This window comes from Maniola jurtina, chromosome 17, assembly GCF_905333055.1.
Source record: "Maniola jurtina chromosome 17, ilManJurt1.1, whole genome shotgun sequence".
NCBI lineage: Eukaryota > Metazoa > Arthropoda > Insecta > Lepidoptera > Nymphalidae > Maniola > Maniola jurtina.
In genome coordinates this window covers 7,592,559-7,613,816 of record NC_060045.1, presented here as the reverse complement: position 1 = coordinate 7,613,816, position 21,258 = coordinate 7,592,559, and the positions used below count along the sequence as shown (strand labels likewise).

The 21,258-nt window shown below is 37.7% G+C and overlaps 1 protein-coding gene across 5 annotated transcripts in view; it reads left to right on the top strand.

The window, feature by feature from the left end:
• LOC123873606 (rap1 GTPase-activating protein 1) overlaps positions 1-21,258 on the top strand; it is a 375,763-nt gene that overhangs the window by 204,004 nt on the left and 150,501 nt on the right. Inside the window, exon 2 of one of the 5 annotated variants that reach the window (XM_045918512.1) lies at positions 4,012-4,224. The exons of the other annotated variants lie outside the window; for them this stretch is intronic. Coding sequence (XP_045774468.1) covers positions 4,124-4,224 — 101 coding nt within the window. The 5' untranslated portion in view covers positions 4,012-4,123. The remainder of the gene's footprint in view (positions 1-4,011; positions 4,225-21,258) is intronic. 5 annotated transcript variants of the gene reach the window in all.

The following is a 21,258-nucleotide window of genomic DNA, read 5'->3' as shown; positions in this document are numbered from 1 at the left end:
AAAAGAAATGACGCAAATCGGTTCAGAAATCTCGGAGATTTCGGTGTACATAGGTAGAAAAACACAACTCCCTTTTTAAAAGTCGGTTAAAAAAGTAGCCTATTTTACGCCCTGGTCAATCCTCTACTTGCCTGTGAAAGTCCCGTCAAAATCGGTTCAGCCGTTCCAAAGCCTTTTCAAACAGACAGACAGACAGACAGACAGACAAACAGACAGACAGACAGACAGACAGACAGACAGACAAAAATTTTAAAAACGTGTGATTCAGTTATGGTATCGTTCAAATAACCATATGAGCTTAATATGAGGTAGTTATTTCGAAATTACAGACAGACACTCCAATTTTATTTATTAGTATAGATATAGATAATTCTTGAGAAATAAATTTTGAAAAGCTAACAAACTGAAACAAAACTTTCCTGGCTTCTTCACGCCTCGTGAAATAACTCCTCGTTTGTTTGCAAGTAGGTAGGTAATAAATATATCGATTAAATTACAAAATCACCAAAGATGTATAGATAGATCCAATAAGAAAAAAACCGGTCAAGTGCGAGTCGGGGATAATATTAATCAAAACTATGTAATGTATTTACAGGTTTCCCTAAAATTTGCCTTAATAAGTAGGGCTATATATTTCGACATAATACTATGTACTATATACTAAGTACTAACTATTTCTGAAACCGGTAAAGAAGTTTTGCTTTAAATAAAAGTTGAAAAAACTATAACCCGACTACGGAAAAATGAGACAACTTGAACTCGACTTGGTACAAGTAAAATAAACTAAAAAGAAAGAAACAAGATAGGTGCTTAGTGCATCATCTTGAGTAAGATTCAATACATCCATCTGGCCGATTTATTTCGTATGAAATATAGCCTATGCCACCCGGGCCTTTACAACGAATCGATTGACACCTCATTCATCAAAATCGGCCCAATAGTTTAGGCGCTACGGTGGAACACACAGAATCTGGATACAAACATACATACATACATACATACATACATACATACATACATACACTGCTAAAATCATAACCCTTCCTTTCGGCTTTGCCATAGTCGGGTAAAAAACGCTCAAGGTATTCTGTCTTTTTTATTTATTTGAGTAAACTACAACTAAAATAATAAAAGTAAACAAAGAATCTGTTGTTAGTAACCTACCTATGTACCTATCGTACAATTTGCAATATTATGAAGGTATATCGTACACGACAAATCGAGATGGCAATCGGGGTGGAGACACCCCGCACACCCGCACAGTCCCCGTGCTAGCGAGCGGTGCGGGCGAGCGCAGGTGTGCGGGGCGTCCCCCCGCCTCATATTCCAATTGCCATCTCGACCTATCGCGAACTTTAGTCGGCGATAGGTCGAGGTAGGTAATTATAACTAGCATCGTACCTACCTACCGACACAGATTACAATAGTGGTCAAAACTTATTTATAAGTAGGTAGAGGTACCTATAATAGCACCCCACAGTACGCGACAGGTTGACATGGCAATCGGATAATGAGCCGCACATCACCCGCGCTATCCCGCACCGGGTTAGCGCGAGGGCTGTGCGGGTGAGTGGGACGTCCCCATCCCGATTGCCATGTCGACCTGTCGCGTACTATGGGGTGCTATTATAGGTACCTCTACCTACTTATAAATAAGTTTTGACCACTATTGTAATCTGTGTCGGTAGGTAGGTAGGTACTTAGTACTTACCTACTTACAGTATTTTGCCCAGCTGCTTACATGAATGACGCAACAAGGAATGGTGTGTGTTTATTCATTCATATTATAAAGAAGTAAAGTTTGTATGAAGTAATCTCTGGAACTACTGATCCAATTTTGAAAATTCTTTCATCAGTAGAAAGCTACCATTATTCCTGAGTGACATAGGCTGTACTTATTTATTTTCAAAAAAGCCGTAGGTACGAAGCCGGGGGCGAGGCCGTTTATAGTAAGTAGTAGTACCTAGTTAGTCAGGAGTTTCAATGTTCCACTATGGGTGACGAGGTTTCGGATTCAATTCCAGGGATCGGGCCAAAAAATAGTGTGCCGCACAATATTTTTATGTAATAATAGGTATATGGGAAGATAAGTAGGTACTTACGCGATTTTCATGCTTTCAATCTTTTGTAGTTGGGATCGTTTTAGTCGAGATATTTTCGGCATCCTGATATTTGACTATGATGCCTTCGTACCTACCTAACACAATTTAAAACAACGAAATAACTAAAAAACACTACTAAGTACCTATTTACTATGGAGTTCACTAATATTGGATGATAAAAGTTTCTTAAAACTAAAACAAATCATCCTTATTCAATAATTTATAAATAATAATTTCGCTACAATAAGATCACACAAAAAATATTTTTCGTAAATCGAGAGCGATTGGCGGGAAAAATTGCGCACATCCACCACGTCTGAAGGGCGCCTGCCGTATGCGTCGCGTCTCCCGCGCAGGGCCGACTAGGATTATTTGACCCAAATGTGAATTTTTCATAAAGAATGTCGAAATAGAATAAAATACGTTTCGAAAGTGTAATATATATATATTTCCTATTATTAAATGTAAGATTTACTTTCGTGGTTGCACAGGTAAAGAAGTTGATACACGATCTTAAATGAAGCTACTATTGTATCAGATTCGTGTATTTATCGTAATAAACGATTATTTTAATAAATAACTCTAAATAACTAAAGACCATTAACCAAACTATTGTACATATTTTTTTGAAAATTTTGTGATGTCATTTGTAGGACTAGATAGGTGTTGAATAACAATACTTTCAAAGGAATAATGTCGGCAGGCCCAAACTCTCCAAAAAGGCAGAGCACGCCCGCCAGCTAACACCAACACAGACGAAGTCCAAATAATAATTTAGAGAGAACATTATGTATCTATAATCTGCATTATTTCAATAAAATCTATCAAATATTTTCAATGCCATTAACATTCCCTGCCAGATATGCATTTCGTTATAGACTCAAGTTTCCAGTGCTGATATGGTTGATAATAGCGGATCCATTCACAAGTCTATCTAAGATGCGCAATCAAAATTGTATCAGATCTTTACAATTTAGAATTTTAGATACCGTTATAGATACTGTACACTGCGTGACTGCAAATAATGCTTTGTAATGTAAAGTAATTATTATAATAACAGAGTTATTTAACATTGTATCTCCAGATCGAAGAGTTGCCGATATAGTATCGTAGAACATTAGACTGTATCATTATTTTACAACTTTTTGTATCACAAGCTCTTTTAAACTCTTTATGCTTCAGGGAATCAAATAAAAAGAGGGGTCTCTCCGTCACTCGCTCCATACAAACGTAGTTCTTCTCTCATTGGAATACTGACCAATCATACTCAATGGAATTTTGTAGAAACGTTCCGGGAACTAATATCTATCTATGCCTGTAGTTTTCCAGATTTCCGTTAAAATATTCGGTTTCAAAGTTACGCGGTCTTAAAAATTCACATACAAATCTTTGAGCCCCTGTAATTTTTAAAACAACATATTTTTAGAAAAATCTAAAACACCACAGGCACAGATATTAGTTTCTAGAATATGTCTGCAAAATTTCATGGACTTTGGTTGCTTAATGATGAAATTGGGACTATACGATTGTATGGAGTAAGTGACGGAGAGAGTCCTGTTAAACATTCTAGACTCTATCATTATTTTACAACTTTTTGTATCACAAGCTCTTTTAAACTCTTTATGCTCCAGGGAATCAAATAAAACGATCTTACGTTATATTAAGTCCAATTTATTCGTCTTCTAATATACTCTATATTGTTTTGCATTAATTTTGTATTACGCATGTGCACCAATTAGTTAGTTTTTCCTCCTTCCATTGTTAATAATAAGGTATAGTAGTGACTAATTTGTGTTCACACTGACTTTGTTATAGTCTAGTTGTAACGTTGAAGTAGTTGCTTGTTACCGCTTTCAGTAGCTTAGTGCCTCCTGTAAATAGCCTTCAATCTTCTTTCTCTTCATTATAGGAGTGCTGCGAAATCGGGAGGATTTAGCGAAGGGAATAGTAAAAGCAAGACTGTGCCGTAGGTTCAACGGATTGTTGTTTTCTGCAAACTTTTGAGCTCAGCCGCTCACCGAATGAAGTCGAAAATTGTGAAAATGAAATATATGCCCACGGGCGGGCAAAAGGAATCGTACACACTGCTCACTGCAAGACGAAGATATATGAAGAAATTAATGTATGTACAGAATTTTGCTTTGATTATTTAAATTTTTATGATCCATGCTTTCTATGGTGTTGGTTTTCTAGTGTTATTTTAGTCTAGAATTTATGAATCTAAACAGCTGCATTGGAACATTGCTAATTCCAAGAAGCTTTCGGACTTCTTTGGCAGTTGGTATTACCTATATTAATTAATAGCGGTATCGGCATTTTTTCATAGGAACTCGTCGAACATTCTTTAGTGATTTTTTTTGTCTGTTGATTTAGCTTTTCAATTTTAACCATTTTAGATAGGTAATAGTACCTACCTATATACTTACGCAAACGGGCTGATTGATTAACTAGATATATATGTACCTACTTAGAAACTTAATTTCATACTTTGACTACCTACATTTCTTCAAAACTCATTATAGCTCCCGGTTCATCAACTACTAACTATTGATTTCTGTTTCTTTTGTTTATTGTTTCTTAGTACTTAATTCTGTTATTTGCATGTCTAGTCATCATCATCATCATTATCAACAACCCATCGCCGGCTCACTACTGAGCACAACTGTACTCTATTAATGAAAAGGCTTTGGGCATAGTATACCACGCTGGTCAAGTGTCATATTTCACGCACCTTTGAGAACATTATGGCAAACTCTGAAGTATGCAGCTTTCCTAAAGATGTTTGATTTCACCGTTAAAGCAAGTGATATTTTAATTGCTGATAACTTAAAATTTAAAAAACCCCCGACGTAAAAACCTCTATAAGAAAACTAGAAAAGAGCTGATAACTTTCAAACGGCTGAACGGATTTTCTTCGATCATAGCTAAGAACACTCTCGATCTAGCCAAGCCACCTTTCAAACAAAGAAAACTATATTAAAATCGGTCCATTCGTTTAGGAGCTACGATGCCACAGACAGATACACACGTCAAACTTATAACACCCCTCTATTTGGTTCGGGGGTTAAAAATGCACATCGAAAAGTTAGAGGTGCGTGCCCGGGATCAAACCCTACATTACCCGCGTAAGAGGCCGATGTCTTAACTTTTAACCACTAAGCTATTGTTGCTTAGTGTAGTGAAACTGCAAAATATATTAGCCACAATCAATCACAACTTCGCGTATTACCAGCTAAGTTGTTAGGATTCTTAGGAACCTATACTGTGAAGGATTTTGTAAAATTGCAGTCGGTAACGACTTTTGTTGTACAAGTTACCCAGCTCCCGTTACTAGCGAGATCTTTAATCATGATAGATGAACGGGCAATCTGTATCGAAAGCGCAGCCACAGTATAAATACAGACACAGTAGTCCGACGCCTTTGATCTCGTGGTAAAGGACGACCACGACGACCCTTCAACATACGGCCTTGACTACTGTTAAAGATTAAACTCAGTTTACTTTATAATATTTTTTTTTATTTTTTTTTATTCAGTTACAATACAAGTTAGCCCTTGCCTGCAATCTTACCTGGAGGTTAGTGATAATGCAGTCTAAGATGGAAGCGGGGTAGCCAGGAAGGGGTATGACAGTTTTTGTTAAACCCATACTCCTTTGGTTGCTACACGGCATCGTAATGGAACATCAAATCGCTTGGCGGCACGGCTTTGCCAGTAGGGTGGTAACTAGCCACGGCCGAAGCCTCCCACCAGACCAGATCAAAAATTTAGAAATCATAAAATTCCCAACCCCTGCCGGAAATCGAACCTGGGAGCTCTCACTAATAAGATCACAGCGCTCACCACTGCGCCAGGCAGGCCGTCAAAACATGATAATATACTTTTATTTCACTTTAACATATTAACCACTAGCCGATGCCCGCGACTTCGCCCGCGTGGATTTAGGTTTTTTGAAATCCCGTGGGAACTCTTTGATTTTCCGGGATAAAAAGTAGCCTATGTTCTAATCCAGGATATTATCTATGTCCATTCCAAATTTCAGCCAAATCCGTCTAGTAGTTTTTGCGTGAAGGAGTAACAAACATACACACATATACACACACACACACACACACACACACACACATACAAACTTTCGCCTTTATAATATTAGTGTGATTGTATTGATATCATTAAGCGTCACCAGAGATTCGCTAGAGGCCACCTAACCATAGACTTCTACACAACTGTCATGGTGCTCTAGGACGTGTGTAGGCCAGATCGGATCGCTCCTTTGTCCCGCATTTACCTACCACTCGATTGCTTTGTCTAGACTGCTTTATTGAACCTCTGTATGTTATATTATCATCCTTACTCTGTGGCGCAGCCGTGAGCCAACTGCAGCGACCTTCGTTGTTGTATTTTCTCCTTTACGAACGGTGCAATAATACTTCAACATGAGCATTCCATCGCCGGCTCATTACTGAACACGGGTCTTGTCTCAGAATGAGAAGGATTTGACCATAGTCTTCTACCACGCTGATCAAATGCGGATTGACAGACTTCACACACCTTTTAACACAATATCATGGAAAACTCTAAAGCATGCAGTTTCCCTCACGATGGCAAGTGGTACTTAATTTCTAAAAACGCACATATCTACAAAAAGTTAGAGGTGCGTGAGCGGAATCGAACCCCGAACCTTCTCGACTGGAAAGCCGATGTCTTAACCAGTAGACTATCACCACTTTTTAGGGTTCCGTAGTTATAAAAACGGAACCCTATTAATGTCACTCTGCTGTCTGTCTGTCTGTCTGTAATACTTACCTGTGCTTAATTTCCGAAATGCTTTGTCTCGTTGTTGACTGTACCAATTCTCAAGACATAAGACATTTTTCGCATCATAGGAATTTAATACGGTTTTATTAGTGTTCTTATAACAATAAATTGTGAAGCCTGTAAAACTACATTGTTGAACACAAAAGTTTAAGCTTTATTCAAGAACGAAAAGACGGTCGAGTGCGAGACGGACTCACACACGAAGGGTTCCGTACCACCGGTATTAACACTTTTTATTTTCATGGCGGCGATTGTTATAGGTGGCAATAGAAACACACATTCTGTGAAAATTTCAACTATCTACCTATTACGGTTCACGAGATACAGACCGCTGACAGACAGACGGACGGACAGCGAAGTCTTAGTAATAGGGTCCCGTTGGTACCCTTTAAGTACGAAACCCTAAAAAAGACATATGGAGTGATTTCAATTAATTTAGCCTATGAAACATCTTACAGGTATTTGTTCAGGCCTGGCCACCGACGAAGCTATGGCCCATGCCATGGTAGGGCATGGCATTGCCCTACCATCTCTGCTGCTAACTTCCAAGTGATTTAGCAGACCGGTCGGAAGTCGTCTAGAAACCAATAGGAATAAGTCAAACTCAGTTAACTGAATCTAAGTTGCCGAAATTATCATCAAAATAGCAAATTGAATTCCGAAAGGTTGTCGGTTCAAATCACTTCCATTGCACTATGGTCGTATCTATTCCTAGCACAAGCTTTACACTTAGTTGGAGGGGAAAGGGGGAATATTAGTCACGATTAACATGGCTAATATATTTTTTTTAATTAATCCCAACCTGCGCGACCAAAATAAGAACGTTAGAACTGCTGTACTATATTATTACAGCTAACTCATACAACGTAGGTACCTTGACGATGATACATTTCTTTAGGTGAAGTAAATTACGTTAGTTAAGAGGAAAACGCTGTAGGGCTATTGGTGCCATTAGTGGGTCTCTTGTAGTAATCATTTGGCCCATTAGTAAATGATAGTAGCTGTTGGTGATTATAGGTAAAAGCATAATTTTCTAAGGCTTCTGTGATTTTCTCTTCGCCGGTAAAGGCCTGGACATACACACAGCGAGACGCTACAACGCGTGAAGTCTCTGGGCTTAGTATAAGATTTTATATCTCAGAGATGCAAAATCTCATAATAGGCACACTGCATGTCAAATCATTGTATTATACTTACTTTATTTCCAATTTTAAAATAAACATCACATAGGCAAGCAGAACAACTAAAAACTTAATACAACTTTTGTTTCAATGTTTTAAAACAAGCAGTTTAATCTGGGCACTAGACCTATCACATAATGGTGTATTATCTATGCCTATGCCGTCGCTTTCCAGTAAGTTGTGTTTAATATAATACAAATACGCTTAATTTTTCACCATTTTGGTGCTTATAGGAGCAGTGAACGTCATGTGAGCGTACTCTTAGTAATGAGACACAACTATCACTTTATATGGCATGTCTTTTCCAGCGTACCTATATATCCATTTTAGTGGCGTGTACGATTTAGTACGGATTTACATAAGGGACTAAAAAGCTCGTCATACTGCAGAGAGTGACTACGTTGGAAGCAGAGCAGCTACTATGCTCATAAATCTGCAGTGTGAATGCCTTTACACAGTTCATTGCAGCCGTTTTGGCGTCGCCTTAGACACATTGCCACCACGCGGTTTATCTGACCCAAACCTTAGTAATACCCATAGAGTCTACTTAGTATACAGTTACTTAAGGCTAGCACATTCCGTGAATATCTTTGTACCAAGTACTGAAGAAGGTAATAACTTTTAATAACTATCTTTTGACTGGTTTTGCTGTATGGTAGTAAATATTTCTAGGTTTATAGTACCTAACATCGTTAGTCAAAGTTGCGTATCGTACCAAATATTTAAATGACAGATTCTGAACTTTGCTATGGTTGTTATGATATTAATTAATTAATTAAATTATTGTTCCGTTTACCGTGGAGACCCTGGAGGCTGGAGCCATGGAGTCTTGGTGTTAAAAAAAATACGAGATATTTTACCGCGGTTAACTGTCTCATCTGGATACAGAAAGACTGGCTCATATTTTGCGCAAAGGACCAGCTTGGCTGTCCAGAGCGGAAATGCAGACAGTGTTCTTGGCACCATTTCACGCGGACAAAATAAAGTACAGTAGGAATTAAACAAAGCAAGACATACAAAGCAGTCCTTTTTTCCTTCCTTAAAAACAATAATTATAATAAAGTCATTGTTGTTGTAGAATAATAGATAGAATACGTAGAAGTCGCTGACCTAAATAAGGAAGTTTATTGTAGCATTGTTTTACAAAATGTAAACAAGATAAATAAATAATACCTATACAAAATAAGTCGTAATGAAGAAAATCTGAAAGGCATAAATTAAATTAAATACATCGAAAAGATTACATTATTCGCCTAATGTTCTATGAAATATTAAATTAAGACTCTTTTTAACCGACTTCCAAAAAAGGAGGAGGTTCTCAATTCGTCGGAATCTTTTTTTTTTTATTTTTTTATTTTTTATGTATGTTCCCCGATTACCCAAAGACCCCTGGACCGATTTGGAAAATTTTTTTTTTGTTTGAAAGGGTATACTGTGCAGGTGGTCCCATATAAATTTGGTGAAAATCTGATGAATATCTTCGAAAATGGAGAACAGAACTCCTCAATGGATAGGAGCAAATTGCTCGCGATCAGTGTAATAGCTTAGTAAACAGTAGGGTTTTAACTGGGCTTAGCATATTATAGTACAGTGGGGCCACTAAAAATTGCGAAATAAAAATTTTCAGAAGAAAAATAAAACCGACTTCAAAACCACAAACACTAAAAAGTAAAAAATAACTTTTGTTTAGCTACACTTGTAATGTGCCTAGGTATGAAGTCGGGCGAGCTTCACTCTTGGATTTCTAATTTTGTTTCAATATGCTCGCTCGACTTCATACCTAGGCACATTACAAGTGTAGCTAAACAAAAGTTATTTTTTACTTTTTAGTGTTTGTGGTTTTGAAGTCGGTTTTATTTTTCTTTTGAAATTTTTTTATAAATAAATCGGTAGGTAATTAGGAGTATAATTTATTAACCCTAAATTAACCCTAATCTGCAAACATGCCAGTATTTTAACAAATAATTTAACTTCATGATTATATTCAAAACAGGGCCGTATCACGTTTCAAACCCCTTATAATATAATTTTTCTAAAGCGTATTTACATAATTATAACGAGCGTGCTCAGTAATGTAGGCTATTTACACCTACAATTATAAAGCTGCACCCACACTCGTGCTAGAGCAATACAGTTATTAACCCAGTGTTAGTATAATATAGCACATAATATACCTAACAGTGCAAAGTATAATAAATATATAGTCTTTTCTAACATATTATTTATGATTTACAAAAAAGTGTATACTCTAATAACTCATTCATATTGATTTTTGTGGAAAATAGAAATTGTCAATTACTAAACCAAGAGCTCTCTTACTTGCAATCCTTTCTTCCAACATAAAATTAAACAAAAAAATAAAACGTCAGTGTAATATAACAACAATCGCAAAAAAAATAATTACGCGCAATAAAGTAACTCAGCTTTGATCAAAACATCGGTTAAGACGCAAGGGACATGAAGTAGAGTCCTAAAATTGATTTAATTTAACTAACTTTAACACCTCTTTTTATATAATTCCAAAATTATAACACACAGTAGGTTGCCCGTAGTCTTAAGAGGAGTCTCTCCGTCACTCGCTCCACACAAACGTAGTTCCATTAAGCAACCAAAGTCCATGAAATGCAGACATATTCTAGAAACTTGCCTGTGGTTTTCCAGATTTCTGTTAAAATATTCGGTTTCAAAGTTACGCGGTCTTAAAAATTCACATACAAACCTTTGAGCCTGGTTGCTTAGTATTCAAATGAAATTGGAACTACGATTGTATGGAGTAAGTGACGGAGAGAGCCCTGTTAAGAAATTTCAAAGTCAATGGGGTTGCCTTAACAAGCCAAAACAATGTCACTATGATCGCTTTAGAACCGCAAATGTAGATAAGCCTTAACAATATTAAAAACCACTAATTTGCAAGTAGCCTCTGGCTCGTGTACAAAATACCACCACAACGGTTGAAAGCACCTGCGATGGGCTGTTATTATTTATGATTATAATATAATTTGCCTACAGTTTACATGATTATACCCTTAATCAAATTACACGGTATCAACGCATGGAAAATCTATTTAATTTTGTCTTTAAACTTTTATCGATAATTATAATCTGTGACCTTAGTGTTTTCACTGAACCTAAGGTTAATTCTAATCCTGTTTGAGAAACTGTACGAATCGAAATTCGTCCTATTCATAGTGATTCTTTTACCGAACTTAGTTAACAGAAGGTATTAAAATTATTATAGACTATTTTAGATGCTTAAACATAATAGGAATGTAGGTAATGTAATGTATTTAATATAGAGCAGAAAAACTTTTACTAGGTACAAATAATATATGGAAGTGATACGCATTAAACATTGTTTTAGTACTACAAGTGTAAATAAAAAAATTATAACACCCCCGACAAGTGAAGGTTACAGTAACTAGAAAAGAGCTAAGAACTCTCTCGATCAAGCCACCTTTCAAACAAAAAAAAACTAAATTAAAATCGGTTCATTAGTTTTGGAGCTACGATGCTACAGACAGATACAAAGATACACAGATACACACGTCAAATTTATAACACCCCTCTTTTTGGGTCGAGGGTTAAAAATGGGCAACATGCTGCTTTCAAATTAAGACATTCTTATTTTAATCGTTTATTGTTTTTAATTTAGAGTTCTGACTCTATAACTGTGTCATGAATTCTCCAGACATATTCCCATGTATAGCCCAGTTCGAGTTCGTGTATTTTAAATGCAATCTCCTTACACTAAACATCGTGACATTCATACTTCTAAGGTGACTTATGTACGGCGCTGGTCACGAAATGTTCCCCGCTAATAAATTTATTTCCGCCTCGCAGGTTTGATGCGATCCTGGATGCTGGGACAGGGCCTTTACTGTTATTATAACTAATGGCTTCACTTATCTATGTCTGCAGTGCTTTCTGATATTAGTGCCTCATTTGAATAAATATTTCTCTGTAATATCACACTTAATATTATAAAGGAGAAAGTTTGTATGTGTGTGTGTGTGTGTGTGTGTGTGTGTGTGTGTGTGTGTGTGTGTGTGTGTGTGTGTGTGTGTGTGTTTGTTACTCCTTCACGTAAAAACTACTGGACGGATTGGGTTGAAATTTAGAATGGAGTTAGATTATACCCTGGATTCGCACATAGGCTACTTTTTATCCCGGAAAATTAAAGAGTTCCCACGGGAATTTAAAAAAACCTACATCCACGCGAACGAAGTCGCGGGCATCAGCTAGTAATGAAATAACTGAAGCACAGTCTTTGGGTGTCTTCAACGCCAACGGTTCCACATTTGAGTTGTTACCGAAATTATTAAGTTATGAATGCTTAGATGGATTAAAATGATATGAAATCACACATTTAACACGTTATCTTAATAATTTTCTGTAAATTATCTGCTTTGGAGTGGAATTTTTGTTCGGAAACGTTAACTTTTTTTATAGGTATATTTAGATAATTTAATTTGGAAGTAGGTACAAGCTTCATAGGTCGTTTCTTATCCCAGATATCCCATAATTTGGATTATAGTATTAAATAACAAATACTCGTCATATTTCTTTATTCACCACCAACGTTACCGCATTGTAGGTAAAACATGATGAAACATCTATACTTACTAATAAATAAAATTGGAGTGTCTGTCTGTAATTTCGAAATAACTACCGCATATTAAGGTCATATGGTTATTTGAACGATACTATAACTGAATCACACGTTTTTAAAATATTTGTCTGTCTGTCTGTCTGTTTGAAAAGGCTAATCTTGGGAACGGCTGAACTGATTTTGACGGGATTTTCACAGACAAGTAGAGAATTGACCAGGGAGTAACATAGGCTACTTTTTTAACCGACTTTCAAAAAGGGAGTTGTGTTTTTCTACCTATGTACTTACACCGAAATCTCCGAGATTTCTGAACCGATTTGCGTCATTTATTTTTTAATCGATAGAGGAACTTTGCGACATTGTTTCATAAAAAATTTGGAGTCCAACTTCTCAATCCTAATGCAGGGGGTCTGACCAATCCACGCGGGCGAAGATGCGGGCATCAGCTAGTTGGTAATAATTTGGATGTATCGCAGAAATCGGACTACTTACCATATTTAGAGTTCTGTGGGATGTAGATACTTAAACAACACAAATTTCTAAACTTAACCAAATTGACTAGTCCAAAACCTTTTAACAATAACAGGTACCTAGGTAGGTATTTACTTATTTATATTTATTTAACTGTGCACACAAAAGTTTGTAAAAAACCAGACTCATTTTTAAACATAGTAGGTACTTAATAACTAAACGCATAAAGAAAGAATTTGTCCTTTTGCGTGGGTGGTGGATATGACTCCGATTTAGTTACCTGTGTCTAGGATGTGATTTCCATTCCCTATGTGGTAAGCCCCTTGTAACTTTACCAGTTTACACAATTTTATACTTCTCAATAAATTATACTTGCAAAAACTCCATTTAAAACTAAAATACAATATAACACAAAAAAAAATGGAAAAGGGGAGCACTATTTCTGGAACTGACGAAAAGGTGATTGACTGATCTATCAACACATAGCTCATAGTTCAAACTACTCGATGGATCCAACTGAAAGGCATGCAGATAGCTGTATGACATAGGTATCCGCTAAAAAGAAATTTTTGAAATTTAAAACTCTAACAGGGTTTGAAAGCGTAGTCCACGCGGATAAAGTCGCAGGCATAGCTAGTTGCAAATAAAATGAATGATTTTATTAAGTCCGTGAACCCCGTATGAAACTTTACCCTTTACTGTATACTTAAGGACGTATTTGCACACTTGTATAGATTTTCGGTACGCTTTGTGGCTAAAATATACTAAGTAAATTGGAACTACAGATTGCTAAAAATAGATTGGTCCTTTATCTCCAGAGATCGAGTAATTTTTTGATAAAATCATTAATTTTGATACTATAAGAACGATTTTCCTTCACCTCTTCCACGCAGAATTAACGATTTAGGGTCAAGTTTAGGTACATTTTTCTCAGTTTACGTACGGATTTTATTCTTCTAATAAATATTTTCCGTTAGCACATAATGTGTACCTCAAAATGTGAGATTATTATATTAATAGTATTATAAAAATAAATAAAAACATCGTGTATAAATTTTTCACGTATTTTGCTTCAACCGCAAACCTTAATACAGTGCACTAAGGGTTATTTTGATATTGGGCAGGCAATGGTATGATTTCAAAATTATATCAGTCAGCGGCTAGCCGCCTTCGTGGGTGGTCTCTGCGTCGGTTGCTATAATTTTTTGATGTGGAAAAGATCGCTGTACGAACACAAAATAGTTCGACAAAACCCTAACTGATATTTATAGGTACTTATTCCGTGATTGTGCTGATATTTTGGCAAGGTAAGATAATAATGATAATATTATGTACCTATTATCACATTTTATCGTTAGCTGGATTTTTTTCTTGAGCATGATAGTGATCTGATAGTGAACTTCGAAGGCTGCGACAGGAACTTGAAGACTAGAAGAACTAGATGTGTCCAGTTTGGGCTCGTTTTCTTAGTCATGACGAGATCTTACCTCCGGATTTGTGGAGTGACCTGATGGTATACCTCGAAAGTCACTATTGGAACTCGGAGACGAATAGAGCTAGGTGTTTCGAGTTTGGGCTCATTTTCTTAGTCATGATGAGATCTTACCTCCGGATTTGTGGAGTGACCTGATGGTATACCTCGAAAGTCACTATTGGAACTCGGAGACGAATAGAGCTAGGTGTTTCGAGTTTGGGCTCATTTTCTTAGTCATGATGAGATCTTACCTCCGGATTTGTGGAGTGACCTGATGGTATACCTCGAAAGTCACTATTGGAACTCGGAGACGAATAGAGCTAGGTGTTTCGAGTTTGGGCTCATTTTCTTAGTCATGATGAGATCTTACCTCCGGATTTGTGGAGTGACCTGATGGTATACCTCGGAAGTCACTATTGGAACTCGGAGACGAATAGAGCTAGGTGTTTCGAGTTTGGGCTCATTTTCTTAGACATGATGAGATCTTACCTCCGGATTTGTGGAGTGACCTGATGGTATACCTCGGAAGTCACTATTGGAACTCGGAGACGAATAGAGCTAGGTGTTTCGAGTTTGGGCTCATTTTCTTAGACATGATGAGATCTTACCTCCGGATTTGTGGAGTGACCTGATGGTATACCTCGGAAGTCACTATTGGAACTCGGAGACGAATAGAGCTAGGTGTTTCGAGTTTGGGCTCATTTTCTTAGACATGATGAGATCTTACCTCCGGATTTGTGGAGTGACCTGATGGTATACCTCGGATGTCACTATTGGAACTCGGAGACGAATAGAGCTAGGTGTTTCGAGTTTGGGCTCATTTTCTTAGTCATGATGAGATCTTTCCTCCGGATTTGTGGAGTGACCTGATGGTATACCTCGGAAGTCACTATTGGAACTCGGAGACGAATAGAGCTAGGTGTTTCGAGTTTGGGCTCATTTTCTTAGTCATGATGAGATCTTACCTCCGGATTTGTGGAGTGACCTGATGGTATACCTCGGAAGTCACTATTGGAACTTGGAGACGAATAGAGCTAGGTGTTTCGAGTTTGGGCTCATTTTCTTAGTCATGATGAGATCTTACCTCCGGATTTGTGGAGTGACCTGATGGTATACCTCGGAAGTCACTATTGGAACTCGGAGACGAATAGAGCTAGGTGTTTCGAGTTTGGGCTCATTTTCTTAGTAATGATGAGATCTTACCTCCGGATTTGTGGAGTGACCTGATGGTATACCTCGGAAGTCACTATTGGAACTCGGAGACGAATAGAGCTAGGTGTTTCGAGTTTGGGCTCATTTTCTTAGTAATGATGAGATCTTACCTCCGGATTTGTGGAGTGACCTGATGGTATACCTCGGAAGTCACTATTGGAACTCGGAGACGAATAGAGCTAGGTGTTTCGAGTTTGGGCTCATTTTCTTAGTCATGATGAGATCTTACCTCCGGATTTGTGGAGTGACCTGATAGTATACCTCGGAAGCCACTATTGGAACTCGGAGACGAATAGAGCTAGGTTTTTCGAGTTTGAGCTCATTTTCTTAGTCATGATGAGATCTTACCTCCGGATTTGTGGAGTGACCTGATGGTATACCTCGGAAGTCACTATTGGAACTCGGAGACGAATAGAGCTAGGTGTTTCGAGTTTGGGCTCATTTTCTTAGTCATGATGAGATGTTACCTCCGGATTCGTGAAGTGACCTGATGGTATACCTCGGATGTCACTATTGGAACTCGGAGACGAATAAAGCTAGCTGTTTCGAGTTCGGGCTCATTTTCTTAGTCATGATGAGATCTTACCTCCGGATTTGTGGAGTGACCTGATGGTATACCTCGGAAATCACTATTGGAACTTACAAAACGAGCTCAAACTCATAACATCTAACTCTACTCGACTCGAAAGTCCAATAGTGGCTTTTGAAGTATACCTTCAGAGCACTCCAACAAGTTTCAAGGTATAATCTCGTCATAACTAACAAAACGAGCCCAAACTCGAAACACCTAGCTCTATTCGTCTCCGAGTTCCAATAGTGACTTCCAAAGTATACCATCAGGTCACTCCACAAATCCGGAGGTAAGATCTCATCATGACTAAGAAAATGAGCCCAAACTCGAAACACCTAGCTCTATTCGTCTCCGAGTTCCAATAGTGACTTCCGAGGTATACCATCAGGTCACTCCACAAATCCGGAGGTAAGATCTCATCATGACTAATAAAATGAGCCCAAACTCGAAACACCTAGCTCTATTCGTCTCCGAGTTCCAATAGTGACTTTCGAGGTATACCATCAGGTCACTCCACAAATCCGGAGGTAAGATCTCATCATGACTAAGAAAATGAGCCCAAACTCGAAACACCTAGCTCTATTCGTCTCCGAGTTCCAATAGTGACTTCCGAGGTATACCATCAGGTCACTCCACAAATCCGGAGGTAAGATCTCATCATGACTAAGAAAATGAGCCCAAACTCGAAACACCTAGCTCTATTCGTCTCCGAGTTCCAATAGTGACTTCCGAGGTGTACCATCAGGTCACTCCACAAATCCGGAGGTAAGATCTCTTCATGACTAAGAAAATGAGCCCAAACTCGAAACACCTAGCTCTATTCGTCTCCGAGTTCCAATAGTGACTTCCGAGGATACCATCAGGTCACTCCACAAATCCGGAGGTAAGATCTCATCATGACTAAGAAAATGAGTCCAAACTTGAAACACCTAGCTCTATTCGTCTCCGAGTTCCAATAGTGACTTCCAAAGTATACCATCAGGTCACTCCACAAATCCGGAGGTAAGATCTCATCACGACTAAGAAAATGAGCCCAAACTCGAAACACCTAGCTCTATTCGTCTCCGAGTTCCAATAGTGACTTCCGAGGTATACCATCAGGTCACTCCACAAATCCGGAGGTAAGATCTCATCATTACTAAGAAAATGAGCCCAAACTCGAAACACCTAGCTCTATTCGTCTCCGAGTTCCAATAGTGACTTCCGAGGTATACCATCAGGTCACTCCACAAATCCGGAGGTAAGATCTCATCATGACTAAGAAAATGAGCCCAAACTCGAAACACCTAGCTCTATTCGTCTCCGAGTTCCAATAGTGACTTTCGAGGTATACCATCAGGTCACTCCACAAATCCGGAGGTAAGATCTCATCATGACTAAGAAAATGAGCCCAAACTCGAAACACCTAGCTCTATTCGTCTCCGAGTTCCAATAGTGACTTCCGAGGTATACCATCAGGTCACTCCACAAATCCGGAGGTAAGATCTCATCATGACTAAGAAAATGAGCCCAAACTCGAAACACCTAGCTCTATTCGTCTCTGAGTTCCAGTAGTAGGTTCCAAAGTATGCAATTTCATCAAGTCGGGAGGTAATGTAATGCTATCCTTCTCAGATTATTTTAGTCATAGTAGGAGCTCATAATTTCATAAGCATGGAAATGTTGTTCATTGCCAAGAAGTCATGGTGAAATATTTCATCATCAGACCCTTAGTCTGTAGGCACTGTTCTACTTACTGTATTATTGTCAAGATACATATTTAAAAAAAAAACTGTCAAAAAAAATAGATGACCAAAATATATAAAATAAAATAAAAATATCAAAGTATCAAAATCAAGTCGATTCACTCATTTTGACGCAGCTGTGTGCGTGTGGGCAGTGTACTTATGTAGTAGTGCAATTTTGATACCTATTCATTTTGCAAAGACGTCCTTAAGACTGTATCTAATTGATTTGTAGGCTGTAACACGGCAGAACAGAAGCCCAGTGTAGCAAAGCAGGCAATATAAATGAGTAATGTACCAATAAACAGCGGTTTACAAGACCGCTCAGCAGGAGTTAGACCGTCCGGCTGTAGCCCTGATATGATATAAGCCACCATTATGTAGAAACTGGTTCTTTCGATACATTCTTGCAGCATGAAGACGTAAAGGAACTAAAAAAACAATACCCAAGATTATTAAATAGATCTGAATCACATGCATCCTCCTATCTTCATCTTAAGCGAAAATCGGTATTTCTTATAGCGATTATTATTTACTAGCTGATGCCCGCGACTTCATTCGCGTGGATGTAGGGTTTTTAAAATTCCCGTGGGAACTCTTTGATTTTCCGGGATAAAAAGTAGCCTATGTGCTAATCCAGGGTATAATCTAGCTCCATTCTTCAGCGCAATCCGTCCAGTAGTTTTTGCGTGAAGGAGTAACAAACATACACACACAACACACACACACACACATACAAACTTTCTCTTTTATAATATTAGTGTGATGTGATACAAAGAATCGATTAGACTTGAGTTTAAATACTAATGAACAATGAAAAATGTTCCTAATAAAGCTGCATTTATTTTATGAATAAAGTGTAAGTATGATTGACTGATTTGATTAATTTTAATTGAGATTGAAGCCTGATTTTCGCCAAAGTCCACCACGCTGGCAAGTGCGGATTGACAGCCTTCATACACCTTTGAGAAGATAAGGAGAACTCTCAGGCCTGCAGGTTTCCTCATGATGTTTTCCTTTATCGTCAAAGTAAGTGATATTTAATTGCTAAACAAGTGGTGCGTTTGAGTAATTGCAATGCAGATCATTTTCAAGCCTATCATTGCCTTCATTAGTTCAAATCAAAGCTATTTTAATGGTTGCGAATTCATCACTACTGCTAATTGCAAGTAGTTAACGCCCTACCTGATTAAAGTTACTGCTTCTATATTAACTCCTCTATTGATAACTGTCGCAGAAATTATTTATTGACCTATTTCACATTGCCGGAGTTCATGAAATTCAAACTAACTCATTTTCCTTTTTCAAATTTCATGTAGTTTGAGCTACTCTGTGGTTTGAGCTCCAGTAGAAATAAAGTTTGTCGAAAAAGCGTTATCACCAAAATAATGCTTGGGTTGTTGATACAAGCGACCATATTTTTTTAAAATCTTGTCTACCAACTATTTCTGTCCAAAAATCCTTATCTCCTGTACGTGGTATAGGGGTATATCATAATGGAAAAGATGCGTCCGCGAGCAACCACATGAAATAAAATTTCCGTTTTGCATATACGAGTAGAGTATACATACACACCTGTAATGTATGGAATGCTATCTGAGTGCTCCCCTAAAATTTCCCTATTCCAGCCCTGGTAAACCTTTTAACGGTCCTATACACTAAACATGCTCACGAATTATCCTTATTTAATGTATTAAACAGCAACGTTTTGAGAAACAAAAAATAGTGTAGTAAGTTGAAAAGGTGATCTTCTTTTAGAGTCTTTCTGATTTGACGAAAATACCATATTTATCCAAAGAAAAAATGTAACACATTGCTAAAATCACGAAAAATCTACCAAAACGCATTGTAAAGTTTCCGTAAATATGATTTGCCTACTGCAATAAACACGAAACAAAAATCGTTTTTACTAATGTAAGAAAATGAAGTAGAATTAGCGTTCTTATTTTTTACTTGAGTCCTTTCATTATTTAATGAAAAATATTCTAACATTCTAAATATTTCCACAAAAATTCCCCATACAAAATCGTATGGGATCTTCACTGATATAATACAGACACGGCCTGGCTTAGAATTTCATTCCGCCAAGGGCTCTCGGAGCAGGTGCACGCCGCTCGTTGCCCCGTCAGGATTTCCCGCGAAATTTAGATCGACTCGCCGTGTTTTTGCACATTGGAGCAAAAACAAGAAGTAAATAAAAATTTACTTGATAAAATTATAACGTATTTAGATCGAAACTACTTATTTACTAAGATAAATTTTGGCATTTTTATGGTTCTGCAGCCAAAGAATGTCAACGGAACCCTAAGCCTTCGCTAAAATTAAAAATACATCATCGTCATCATGATCACCCCTTTCCTGACCCACTACTGAGCCTCCTCAAAAAGTATATAAAGTTTTTATCTTTTACGATGGTACGGAGCCCTTCGTTTGCTAGTCTGACTAGCACTTGACTGGGTTTTTCTTTCTAACTTGAGTGTTTTTCGGAGGTCGGTCAAAAAACTAACTAAGTGCGAGTCGGACTCACACACGAAGGGTTCTGTATCTTGGTACACGATATAACACTGTTTACCTAGGTACCAACTTTTAATATTTTTATTAATTAGCATGGTGGCCATTTTGAAATTTTTGTTATTTGGATTGGCAAAAACGTAAATCCATGTGAGTGAAGGTCCGGGTATCAAGTAATGCGCAATAAACGCGCGAGCGAAGCGAGCCTACTTTTTTATATTTTTACAAAAAATCTATATTAATATTAGCGAAAGTACCTTTCAGGGATCTTCTTACCCAAAATTTGATTCTATTCAGAGACAGATTGCAGCGCGAGTGAAGCGAGCACAAAATCGCAGAACAATTTATTATGCATTTTAATAACAATTTCCTGTTGTCTGGGATTTCAGGGGGTGGAGGGGTTGGGAGTACAAACCCCCTGCTTACAGCCATGTATAGATTATACCCTTAAAATCAAATAGTTCCTACGGGATTTTGAAAAACCTAAATCCACGCGGATGAAGTTGCGGACGTCAACCAGTTATAAAATATTTAAAAAATTCTTGTAGGTTCACAAACGTATTAGTTGAGTGCTACCGTTAAATTT